The sequence below is a fragment of the Suricata suricatta genome, chromosome 5, assembly GCF_006229205.1.
Source record: "Suricata suricatta isolate VVHF042 chromosome 5, meerkat_22Aug2017_6uvM2_HiC, whole genome shotgun sequence".
Classification (NCBI taxonomy): domain Eukaryota; kingdom Metazoa; phylum Chordata; class Mammalia; order Carnivora; family Herpestidae; genus Suricata; species Suricata suricatta.
Window position 1 is genome coordinate 128,615,619 of NC_043704.1, and position 12,228 is coordinate 128,627,846.

At 37.2% G+C, this 12,228-nt stretch overlaps 1 protein-coding gene across 2 annotated transcripts in view; it reads right to left on the reverse strand.

The window, feature by feature from the left end:
* Positions 1–12,228, reverse strand: part of NEK11 (NIMA related kinase 11) — a 220,879-nt gene that overhangs the window by 138,044 nt on the left and 70,607 nt on the right. For both annotated transcript variants that reach the window (XM_029940296.1, XM_029940297.1), the window contains one exon: positions 10,980–11,106. In XM_029940296.1, the coding sequence (XP_029796156.1) occupies positions 10,980–11,106 (127 nt within the window). The remainder of the gene's footprint in view (positions 1–10,979; positions 11,107–12,228) is intronic.

The window sequence follows — 12,228 nt, forward strand, 5'->3', positions numbered from 1 at the left end:
AGTATAATGAGAATAATACAGAAAAATAAAATTATAGGCAATTTTTTATAAACAAAGATTCAAAAATTCCAAACACACATATACATATACACAAAATACAAATAAAATATGATGATTTGTTAAAAAGATAATATATCACAACTAAGTGTATTTCCTTTCAAAAATACATGGTTGACTTAATATCTGAAAACCAATCAATGGAATATATCTCATTACAGAAGACAAGAGAAAAATTATAGATACAAAAAAAGGCAGTAGATAAAATTCAAAACCCATCTGTGTTTTTAAAAAGAAGAAAATTTGGGCCATCTGGGTGGCTCATTCAGTTAAGTGTCTGACTCTTGGTTTCACCTCAGGTCATGATCACGCAGAATTTGAGTTTAAGCTCTGCATTAGGCTCTAGGCTCTGCGCAGACTGTGCAAAGCCTGCTTGGGATTTCTCCCTCTTTCTCTCTCTCTCTGACCCTCCCCACTTTGTTCTCCTTCTCTCTCTCTCTCAAAAAAAAAAAAAAAAAAACGGAAGAAATTTCTTACCACGCTGGGAATAGAAGGGCATGTCTTTATTCATTTTTTAGAGGAATAAAAAGATACAGTAAATATTATGCTTATTGGTGACATATTGAAAGTTTATGCTTTTATTTTGAGATTGACAACAAGATAAGTATGTCTACTATCACTACTTCTATTCAATATTGTAATGAAGGTGCTACTCAGAATAATCCCATAAAAAGTTAAATAAAAGTGTGTGTGTATACATATATACAAATAGCAAAGATACAAATATACAATAATTATATTAAACGTAAATGTATAACATTTCAACTAAAAAGACTATGAGACTGGGTAAAAAATTATATATATAAAGATTAGAAAAATATATATTAAACTATCACTAAGCATATCAACATGGTTATGTACATAAAAGGTAATTTCAATAAACCTATGACAAATATTTAAAAAATGCAATGCAAAATGCCATTTACAGTAATATCATACTGTGTCAAATACCTAGGAATAAATCCAAGGAAAGATGTACAAATCCTTACACTGTAAACCACAATATATTGCTAAGAGAAATTAAGGAACCTAAAAATAGAGGGGTGGGATGGAAAGGGAGAGATCTACATGTGTTTTGGAGAAGTCAAAATAATGAAGATATCAATTTTTCCCAGAATGATCTATAGACTCAAGGCAGTATCAGAATCCTAGCAGACTTTTTGTGGGAATTGACAAGCTGATTCTAAAACTTACATGGAAATGCAAAGGGACAAAGACAGACATGGTAATTTGGAGGTTTTATATTATCAAATAGCAAGATTCATTATAAAGTTACGTTACTTATGAAAATGTGATATTAGCAAAGAAGAAAAAATAGACCAAGGAACAAAACAGAGGGCTTGAAAACAGATCCACACAAATTTAGTCACTTGACTAATGCAAAGACAAACTGCACTATGGTTAAGAATAAAAAAATGACGCATAGGGGCACATGTACCCCATTGTTCATAGCAGCACTTTCAACAATAGCCAAATCATGGAAAGAGACTAAATGTCCATCACCTGATTAATAGATAAAGAAGATGTGGTATATATATACAATGGAGTACTATATGGCAATGAGAAAGAATGAAATCTGGCCATTTGTAGCAAGGTGGATGGGCTTTGAGGGTGTCATGCTAAGCAAAATAAGTCAGGCAGAGAAGGACAGATACCATATGTTTGCACTCATAGGTCTAACAGGAGACCAGGAGAAACCTAATGGAGGACCAGGGGGAGGGGAAGAGGGAAAGAGAGTTGGGGACCATGAGAGACTAGTGAATACTGAAAATGAACCAAGGGCTGAAGGGAGAGGGGGAGGAAGTGAAGGGGGCGATGGTCATGGAGGGGAGGCACTTGTGGGTGAAAGCACTGGGTGTTATATGGAAACCAATTTGACAATAAACTATTAAAAAAATAAATTAAAAAAATATAATAAAAAAATGATCCTTTTAACAAATTATGCGGGGCCAACTGAATACCCATACGGAAAATAATATATGTGGACTCCTGTCTCACATTGACAAATACACAAAAATCAATTTTTATTATGAAAAATAAAATCATAAAGCTTTTAAAAGAAAACAGGAGAATATCTTCCTAATCTTGGGGTAGGCAAAGACTTCCTAAACAAAACATAAAAAATACTAACAGTAATGTTATGGATTGATAAAATGGGCTCCATTAAAATTAGTAACTTCTATTCATAAAAAGACATCACTAAGATAGTAAAAAAAGAAGAAACAGTAGGAGAAGTCACTGCAACTCAAATATTCATCGAAGACTGGTATCCAGAACATGTAAAAATCTCATTAATGTATTAATTACAAGTCCTACCAATCAATAAGGAAAAGGAGAGAATTCAATAGAAAAATGGGCAAAAGACTTGAAGAGATACTAAATGGCCCCAAATCATGATATGTTTGACATCATCAGTCATCAGAGAAAATGCAAATTAAAACACAGTTCAGTACCACTACACACTGTCACCGTAAGAATGGTGAAAATGAAAAAGACAATACCAACTCAGTACTTGTCATACTATGAAAAAAGTTTATTTAGTAAAAGGAGAGAGGAATTTACTACTAGTAAAATATAATCATCAAATTAAACCAAATATTTTCATTTGGGTGGATATGTGTAAAATTTTTGTGTTATAAACTTCCCCAATTACTGACTTATTTTCCCCAAAGAAGAGTCTAATTTGAACCTCAAGAATGTTTAAAATAGTAGAGCTATGGAGCTACCAAGATTTTTTTTTTAATGTTTTATTTATTTTTGATACAGAGAGAGACAGAGCATTAGAGGGGGAGAGGCAGAGAGAGAGGAGGAGACACAGAACCGGAAGCAGGCTCCAGGCTCTGAGGTAGCTGTCAGCACAGAGCCCGACGCAGGGCTCGAACCCATGAACATGAGATCTGACCTGAGCCGAAGTCGGAGGCTTAACCGACTGAGCCACTCAGGCGCCCTACCAAGATTTTTTAATTCTAAACTCTCATTGTATCAATGAGAAAACCAAAACACAGAGAAAGGAAGTAAGTTGCCCAGAAAGGTGCCATATTAGATTAACATGTTTGGTATTGGTATTGTTCTCATTCAATATATATTAAAAATGGTTTCTACAAAAATTTACACTGACTACACTCTGCTACATAATCTAATGTACATGTAATAATTTTAACACTGAAAAAAGGAATGAGACTTACAGATGTAAGGGGCAGAAGCACCCTCCTCTTCTGAGGATTTAATTCAGCTCCTCTGGGGGCCCAGAGTCTTCTTCAGGACTTGGGCTAAAAGCACAACAAAGCCAGACATCCTCTCCTGGCTCTGATAGGTTGGACGGGCTGGATGAGAGCAACAATCTCTGACACAGGACATTTGGGGCTGTTTTGGGAGCATTATATTTTCTCCATTAATAATATAAATGATAACAATAATAATGGTAATAAGGAAAATACTAGCTGAAGTTTTAATAGTGTTTACTATAAGTTAGGTCCTGTTCTATATTCCTCACATATATATTAACTCATTTAGTCATTCTCATAACAATCCTAATGAAGCAGAAACTATTATTATCATTCTCATTCTTCAGAGGGGGAAACTTTAAGATTAGGTCACTTTTTAAAGGTTCCGTATTGAGTAGCTGGTGGTACTGGGATTGCAACCCTGGCTGTTTGGCTCTGGAGACATGAAGTCTATGCCACCCTGCCCCTCAGTGCTGTATTTCTGATCAGTACAGGCTCTTTTGAAATGGAAATCATGGCTAAACCAGTGGAAGACCTCCAGGCAGGAGCTGTTTCCCAAACTTACTTTGGGTGCTACCTGGAACCATAAGCTACCTTCCAGGATCCCTGGGGCCTGAGGCCAGCCATGCAGGGCATCAAACCATGGCAGATATAGGGCACACAAACAATGAGACCCTCTGCAGCAAAAGGAAAGGAAGGTAGGCAAGTCTGGTGTTGGTTTTTCTGTTGCTTCACATGGAAAGGGAGTTAGTGGTCTATTACGTACAATGAGTTGATCGTGAAGTCAAACTCTGCTTTTATGGAAACATAACTCTACCAAAGCCATATTTGATGGATATATTAGGGTTAGAAAAAGATGTGGAATTATCTGGCTAAACAGATTATAGAACAATTAGATATAGGGACTATATCTTTTTTGGAAACCCTCTCAGCTTCATGAAAGGTATTTTGTTTTCCATTTACCTGTCTCATTTTGATCTAGTGAGATTTACTTGCACTTGAGCACATGGAAAATGACTTGTAGAAAGGAACCTGCCCTGGTCCCTGTGCACCTGCCTGGAAAAGGTGTAATCTGATTACAGATACCACTAAGACACTTTGGGCAAAAGATTTTTGATTATCCTGTTACAAGTTGTTTTTTTTAAGTTTATTCATTTTGAGAGAGAGACAGAGAGCACGAGCAGGGAGGGGCAGAGAGAGACAGAGGATCTGAAGTAGGCTCCAGGCTCTGTGTTGTCAGCACAGAGCCCAGTGTGGGGCTTAAACTCACAAACCACAAGATCATGACCTGAATCAAGTTGGACACCCAACTGACTGAGCCACCCAGGCTCACCTATCCTGTTACAAGTTAAAATAGATCTACTATATATACTTTTATTCTAGTAACTATACATCTATGCACTTATGGTTTTATTTTTTTTCAATTTCCAACCAAACATTTCTACATGGGAATAATTATATAATCTGAAACTCATCAACTCCATTCTTTTTGAAGATGTTTCTCTTACTTGACTCCCAGGTCTTAAATATGGCAATATGAAAGTGAGGGGGTGGTTGAGAGGAAAGTAAAGGGCAAAAGTTGAAAAACGAAGGTGCATTTTATTTAGAAGTCTATGATTTGCATTCCTTTCTTTTTCCAAAATATAGCTAACTGTGAAGAAGTAAGCAAATAAACCCCTGAGGGAGGGAAGGCTGGGATCAGGTTGTGTGAAGCAAATTACACCTGAACTCCATAAGCTTGCCATCTGTCCAAGTTGACCAGAACTACCCAAAGGATTTTGGAAGCACAGGTTGATAATGAATTGCAAATGAAACTCAGACTTTGTCTTGTCTCAAGGTAACTAAATTTACCCCTTGAAATCTGTCCAGACTCTGCAAAGAGAAGCCTATCCTACCACAGCAATGCATGACTCTAATTGGGGAAGCTTTACTGATCTTTTAGATATTTTTATTTTATGTAATTGATGACCATTCTGATATCCATCTATAAAAGAGTACACGGGGTGCCTGGGTGGCTCAGTTAGTTGAGGGTCCAACTTTGGATTTCAGCTCAGGTCATGATCTCATAGTCAAGGGGTCTAGTCCCACACTGAGCTCCAAGCTGGGCATGGAGCCTGCTTAAGATTCTCTCTCTTCCTCTCTCTCTGCCCTATTACTGACTCATGCTTGCTCTCTCTCTCTCTCTCTCTCTCTCAAAAACAAAAAAAGAAAGAGTACAAATAATTTAAGTAGTTGAATAAAGAGTAATATAAACTTAATAAAACAATAGTGGGATTTACTTTAGTGTGTGGTAAACTAAATGAAAATGTGTACTCAGACGGAGCTGAATATCAATATAAAGTTTATCTAAATATAATGAAAGACACTGGGCTCCTTAAACAAATACTTCAGAAGCAATATTATATGGCAACCATTTTATATGGGCCTATCATGTCCCAGAACCTCTATTAGTTCTCCCTGAGCTTTAATATGCATACAAATCACCCAGGGATTTTGTTAAAATTTTGATCCCAATGCTCACTGCACACATGCCCCCGGCTATAGTCTTTGAGGAATGACACTAGAGGGTTCACACTGGAAGGTAAATAGGTGTCAGTAGAATAATCAGGCATGTCACTAAATGAATAAGGAAGCCAACAATAGTGAGGCATCTGGGTGACTCAGTCGCTTGAGCATTCAACTCTTAATATCGACTCAGGGCATGATCTCACGGTTCATGGGATCAAGACCCGTGTCAAGCTCCATGCTGACAGCACAGAGGCTGCTAGTGATTCTCTCCCTCTCCCTCTCCTTTTGCCCCTCCCCCACTCATGCACTCTCTCACGTTCTCTCTCTCAAAATAAATAAATAAACTTAAAAAAAAGAAGCAAACAACAGCAAGCCTCAGAGAGGTGGGAAGAGTAGGAAGAATAAGTATTCAGAGTTGATACAATATGTTATCTAAAATGTCAAGTTTTCACTGACAATGAGATATGCAAAGGAAAATGCCCATATACAGAGAGGGAAAGCAGGAAACAGAAACTACCTGAGAGGTCTCAGATATCAGATTTAACAAAGATTCCAATCAGCATCATAAATATGCCCAAAGAACTAAGAGAAACCATGTTTAAATAAGTAGAGTATGATATAAATGTGACACCAAATGGGGAATATTGTTAAAGAGATAAGAAATTATAAAAACAAAAAGCACCAAATGAAATTCTGTGGTTGAAAAGTACACTAACTGAAGGAAAAAAATTGCTACAGGGGCTCGACAGTAGACTTTAATTAGCAGAAGAATCAATGAACTTGAAGAGAGATGGACAGATATTATAGAATCTGAAGAACAGAAGAAAAATGGATGATGCCTTAGGGAAGTGTGGGAGAGCATGAAGCACACCCACACAGGCATAATCGGAGTACCAGAAGGTAAGGAGGGAGAGAAAAGAGAAGAAAAAAAATACTCAAAGATATAATGGCTAAAAACTATTCCAATCTGAGGAAATGCATTAATCTGTATGTCCAAGAAGCCCAACTAACTCCAAGTAGGATAAATACAAATCCACACCCAGACACACTGTGCCCTAAAAATTCTTAAATACAAAAATAAAGAGAAACTCTTCAAAGAAAATATTAAATAATGCTTAATAATGTAATTACTGGTTGAAAAACTGATTATATCCAAGTATAGAATACTTTGCAAATATTTAAATGATATGTAGATATAGTTTGTTAATGCAGAGCAATATTTCCTTTTGCTAAGTGAAAAAAAAGCAGGTTTTAAAGTGGTAAACAGTATGATTTTTTTGTAGTCACAAGTATATTTATATAGATAAGTAAAGTGCCTAGCGCATTAACTAAGTGCACAGAGTAAGCCCTCAATGGACAACTCTGGTTCTGTTGCTGTGGTTGTATCATGACCTTTGTAAAATTGACCAGGCTAGATATTATCTCCAGATTTTGTATCAGTCATTTCATGCTAGTCATTGAAAGAAGATATTAATATTCAAATCTACTGCACTTGACTGAAATGTTTTCCTACTTAGCTTCTGTTGGGTGAAAATAATGACACCAGTTCTCACTCCCTAGGAAGGCATTCCTTGCCCAACAGCTTAGTTCTAAATCCACCCAAGAATCTCTCAGACCAGGGCAAGGTGAGAGAATGGGCTCTCTTGCCCCAGAGCTTCCTTCACCCAGATGGGGCGCTTGGCTGCCAGCTATTGCAGGCCCCGCATTAGCTACACAAACTGCTGCCAAGTTGGCCTGGCTTTCCTCAATCCTTCACCAGAAAATAGGCTCCTTCTCGACCCTGCCCCCTTTCCCTGTCAGTTCAGGAATGCTCTCCTGTGAGGATACTTTCTTAGCTCTGGTAGATCAGGCAGGTGCCGGTTCTTCTCAGTTTTCTTCTACTTGTAGCTATGCCTTATCTGACATTTCTGCCCAACATCACTAAAGTCTGAACTCAGTGTTGAGTGTCAACTAGACTCCTACAGTGTCTCTTTTTTAAAAAAAATTTAAAAAATGTTTTATTTATTTTTGAGAGAGAGAGAGAGTCAGAGCATGAGAGGGGGAGGGACAGAGAACGAGGGAGACATGGAATCCAAAGCAAACTCCAGGCTCTGAGCTGTCAGCACAGAGCCCAATGCAGGGATCGAACACCTGAACTGTGAGATCATGACCTGAGCTGAAGTTGGACCCTTAACCAACTGAGTCACCCAAGCGCCCCCCTACAGTGTCTCTTAAGCAGCCAACCCTTGGATCAGGTCTTTAAGCAAAATCCTGGGAGCTTCACAGTACTCTGATACCCTGCTATGCCCACCATTATTCCCTCAACTACAATTGTCCAAAGTAGATAGAGGCATAAGATTAAAGAGCCATCTGGTTGCCTTTCACAACAGAGATAAGACCAACAATGAAACATTCTTTTCTGTTTAATTATAGAACCACTATTCCAATAGTATTGTCCTTTATTTGTTTCTCCTGCCAAAACAATAAATTCTAACTATTAAAAGTTTAAATCAATTTAAAGAGCTGGCTTAGGAACCCAACTCCTATATGATATCTTTCCTGTGGGGAAAAGTCTTCAGCAATTGCTTATACAAATCAGGAGGCTTGAAAGTATTGTCCTCAATGAACCTAATTATCCTAACTTTCCAGTGTTTATAAACTTTTGAAACCTAACCCACTTTTAAGAGAGACTTCTCTGTACTTGTTTGCTATAAATAAGTGAATCCCAAAAGGTTTAACAGATTGCAGAAAGAGGGGAGGGTTAAAACGGGCAAACATTAACAGATGAAATATAATTAGCAACATACCAATTCTTCACTAAGTATACAGATATAATATGAACAGCTATTAGTGCTGAAAAACACCTGTCAATTATTCACAAGAATTTCCAATTGTAAGAAAATATTCCACAGTAAACAGATGCTACACACTGAGATTCATAAAAAAAATTCGCAAACCCATTCAATTTATTTTTTCTGAGTGTCTCCCAAAGAGTACTCATCAAACTTATGTATTTGCCACTATAATTAATAGTTCTCTGGTATTCTTTCCACTTTAGGTTTGGCAATAGAAATTTCATTACCAGAGAAGCCTGTTTTGATTCAGATGCAACTAAGGCAATTACTAAATTCATAATAAAGTGGTTATTTGGGGTCAGGGTGATGATAAGTCCTTAGCTTTACTTGCTGAAGAGTTAATAATCTCTGCAAGGACAGCTGACCTAACGCTCACAAAAAATATATTAAAATTCTCCTACATTTTTATATTTGGGAGGTTTTTGGGTTTTTTAAGTTTTGCCTGAGTCAAATACCATTTTTATAGGCCTAAAACATTATAGAAATACTATTTCTAAAATTCTATATCCTTATAGTTCTGATATTACTGATAATTCTTATATTCTTTATCATATTTCTATAATTCCCATATTAGGAATATTTCAATAATTCGTCATGCAGTACTGATATTCCTATAATTCTTTGTAATACTAGGAGCAGTTTTTTTAAATGTTTATTTATTTATTTTGAGAAACAGAGCATGAGTGGAGGAGGGGCAGAGAGAGGGGGAGAGAGAGAATCCCAAGCAGGGTCCCTGCTTCTCAGCCCAGAGCCCAATGTGGGGCTCAAACTCACGAACCATGAGATCATGATGTGAGCTGAAGTCAAGAATCAGATGGGGCGCCTGGGTGGCTCAGTCGGTTAAGCCTCCGACTTCGGCTTAGGTCAGATCTCACGTCTGTTGGTTCGAGCCCCGCATTGGGCTCTGTGCTGACAGCTAGCTCAGAGCCTGGAGCCTGCTTCCAGTTCTGTGTCTCCTTCTCTCTCTGCCCCTCCCCTTCTCATGCTCTGTCTCTCTCTGTATCAAAAATAAATAAAACATTAAAAAAAAAAAAGAATCAGATGCTTAACTGATTGAGCCACCTAGGTGCCTCTAGGAGCAGATTGATCTTCTCAAACTGAAGAAAGTTACTCATAAAAGAGCAAGAAGACTTTTCCTGAGGGGCATCTAGTAGTAGATGCTCGATAAAGCAAAATCTAAAGAAAGTCATTCCCTGGAACATACCTTTGTGGTTTTTGTTTATTTTGTTTTTGTTTGGGGAGGGGGGTATTAGGGGAAGGCTATGATAAAGAAAAGATGGTACATTGGAAAAGACTGTCAGGTAGAAGCAGGCTAACAATGAAAAAATAAAAACCACAGAAGAATGTAGAAATGAATAATCACACGAGTGAACAGAAAGGACAGGATGGACGGTTATCTGCCATAACCAGACCTAATGGTGACAGTGTTCTCTCCCACTTGAGAGGCACCAGAACAAGAACACGAGTAATGACCCTTATGAAAAGCCAAAGGCATGTCCACTGTTGGGCTTACTTTTCCCTAGCCTCAGGAAAGGTAACTTTCTACTTTATCCTCTTTAGAAGAATGTAGTAGACATAATCTTTCACACTGCTCAACTTTAAAGCTCAGAAAGGACTAAGTTGATTTGCATACAATAATTATTTACTTAATTAACAGGCTCTCAACTAGATTGTCCTTTCAACCCTTAACAAGCCGAAAATTATATGATTCCTCTTCAAAGGAGAAGAGATTTTCCCTAAATAGGATCTGTTGCTAACAATGGAATACAATTTTCCACATGGTTTCTGCACTGAGGTTTAACTGGTTCATAACAAGGAACGAGAGATTCCTTTGGCGCAAGAGATCATGTAAATAGAGAAATCCCAGAGGCACCTATCATTGAAAACCCAGACGTTTTTTAATTTATATTTATTCTTAAAAGGTAGTATCTTTAGTAAAAATTCTTATATGCAACGAGAAGAAAATAAAACTACACATTCTCCACAGAGATGGATGTTAATCTGAAATAAAATAAAGCACAGTGTTTAGGATTACGACTACTTTATTTAATAGGCTAGCAGAAATCTATCAACATTTAATGTTTATGATACATTAAGAACTTTCCGTTGTGGCTCAAGAAGAAAAAAATCTAAACCAACCAACTAACCTATAAATAAAGAGAATTTTTGAGGTTAATATAATGGAAATATCAAGTTTGAAATCCAAAAAAACCTCTCCTTTACTCTGGTCAAAGAATGACTCATGCTTCAAAAAGACACAGTGGATGTAGCAAGTAAATGAGCCTAAAACTGAAATGCATTGTTCTCTCAGTGCAGCAGATATATACGCCATGGGACTAGCCCACTGCCCACTCACCAGATGTCCGACTTTGTGTTGTAACCTTGGTGCTTCAGAACCTCTGGACTCATGTAATGGGGAGTTCCAGTTAAAGTGGTGGCTAGATCACAGGATCCCATTAGGAGTCGAGAAACTCCAAAATCCCCTTGAAATAAAAATTAATTTTTATAAATACTTTAAAAAAAATGAAAACCAACCTGGAAATTAACAACTGTCTAATTTGACAATTTTAAATATGCAATGACTCATACTGTTTTAAAGGGAAAGAAAAGAAAAATAGTATCTTTTAAATTACACAATGCTGCTGAATAGCTTTAAAAAACATAGGCCTTAGGGGTGCCTGGGTGGCTCAGTCAGTTAAGTGTCCGACTTCGGCTCAGGTCATGATCTCACGTTTGTGGGTTCGAGCCCCATGTTGGGCTCTGTGCTGACAGCAGGGAGCCTGCAGCCTGCTTGGGATTCTGTGTCCCCCTCTCTCTCTGCCCCTCTCCTGCTCATGCTCTGTCTCTCTCAATCTCAAAAAGAAATAAACATTAAAATAAAACACACACACACAAACACACAAAACATGGGCCTTATAGGAGAAAGGAGACTTTGAGTCAGAAAAGTTAATTATGTAAGCTAAAACTTTTATTTCTGGAATTATGGAGAACCAGCAACATGAAACAAAAAGCTATCGCAGGTCTGAATAACAAACAAAATGATTCTGGAAGGGCTGAATATAATGATTTGCAATTTCATGTGGGGGGGGGGGAGAGTTTGTTCTTCATTTATATTAAAGAAAAATTTCAAATAAATGACCTGAGACTTTTGAAGATCATGACTATAAAAATCTGAATCTATTAGCTTCTCTTGAGTCACCTAACTAGTTACATGCTTTTATGCTTTCCCGTTCTAAGAACATCTTACAGGAAGATTAAATAACCCACTAACTGTTATGAATGCAAGTATGGTTCTGAAGAATTAAAAATTAACAAATCTATAAACCAGTATTTTAGTTATCTGTGACAACTGCCAGTTGCTTATATAAAGTAAGTGGAAAAGCTGTACTAATCAATCAAACTAGTAAAACAGGTCTAACCACTTGCAAAGAGCCCGGCGTGGAGTAGGAACTCAAAAGTTATTAGTTCCGTCTATCAAGAACATAGCAAATGTCTTGCACTTCAATTTACATCAGATACTCAGAAACAAAATAATTGGGTTTTTTGACCCCAACTAAGAAAAAACAAAAGTTTGAGAAGTTGAAAATAAACCAGTGATTACTCTA